Raw genomic sequence first — 1,033 nt, 5'->3', positions numbered from 1 at the left:
CTCTATTTATCTTTCCGTCTCTCCCGCACTGTCTTCGCCGCTCTTTACCTATTTATGTCTCTGAGTATGTCTCTATCCCTCTCTCTCGTTTTGCCAATGCAATGTAATGAAGAATTTTTTTTTATTTCTTTAGTAAATGGTTTTTATTTATAAATTATTAATTTTATTCTATCAGAACTTATGCGCTTAGGCGTATTTTTACTTAATAATATTTTTAGATGTATATTTCTGTACATTTTAATGTACGTTTTTTTTATAAAACTTCTATGGGGTTCTCCTTAAACTCTTCCTTAATGGGTATAAAATGTTATCCTTTCACGGTAGCGACAACATTTGCTGCTTGCTGAGCTACTTCTAGACCTTTCACGGTGGCATCTCGGGTATTTTGTCCAACACGTTCCTAATTTAATTGAAATTTAATTGTTTCACGTTTAAAATTTGCATATAAAAATTTAAAAAATATTTCTCTTACAATTTTTTTGCCGATTTTCTTTAACCAACCAGCTTCACTTTGACTGACGGAGAGGACGAATATTAAGGCAATGAATACGAAAATTTTATAAAAATTCATTCTGAAATTGTTTGAGTTTTTTTTAGATTAATAAAAATAACAGTTCACTTGAGTAATGTTCTGCTTTGTGAATGCAACTGATAGTCAGATTATTGCTCTTTTGCTTTATATACAATGCAAACCTTTTCTAAAATGTGATGCTTGTAGAAAAACATACCCTTTCTTATCGATTTTTTTTTATTATTGTTATTGCCGGGAATTACAAAATCCATTTGAAAAAATAAATCATCCGTCGAAATAAGTTATGAATACGATACATACATGTAATCGTAATTGTAGAGATGTGTAGAAAGCGTCGTTTTTTTGTTTTAAACAGTAATGTGAGAATCACATGTGGTTTCTGTCTAATTGCAGGATCACATATACGACAATGGACGATATTGCTCATAAAACCCGCTCGTGAGGTAAGACATTATTTTGAATACTTTGCAAGTAACATTCATTCTTCTTTTGTTTGAGCCG

The 1,033-nt window shown here is 31.0% G+C and overlaps 1 protein-coding gene across 1 annotated transcript; it reads right to left on the bottom strand.

Moving 5' to 3' along the window:
- Positions 1–198: 198 nt before the first annotated feature.
- LOC119644489 (cecropin) lies at positions 199–648 on the bottom strand. Its single transcript, XM_038044048.1, has 2 exons — positions 473–648; positions 199–400 (listed from the first exon to the last, which is right to left on the bottom strand). The coding sequence occupies exons 1-2, from the start codon at positions 569–571 to the stop codon at positions 308–310; spliced, it is 192 nt and encodes a 63-aa protein (XP_037899976.1). The 5' UTR covers positions 572–648; the 3' UTR covers positions 199–307.
- Positions 649–1,033: the final 385 nt, after the last annotated feature.

Source organism: Glossina fuscipes, unplaced genomic scaffold, assembly GCF_014805625.2.
Source record: "Glossina fuscipes isolate IAEA_lab_2018 unplaced genomic scaffold, Yale_Gfus_2 117814, whole genome shotgun sequence".
Taxonomy (NCBI): domain Eukaryota; kingdom Metazoa; phylum Arthropoda; class Insecta; order Diptera; family Glossinidae; genus Glossina; species Glossina fuscipes.
The sequence above is the reverse complement of the archived record's forward strand: the minus strand, read 5'-3'. Positions and strand labels throughout refer to the sequence as shown.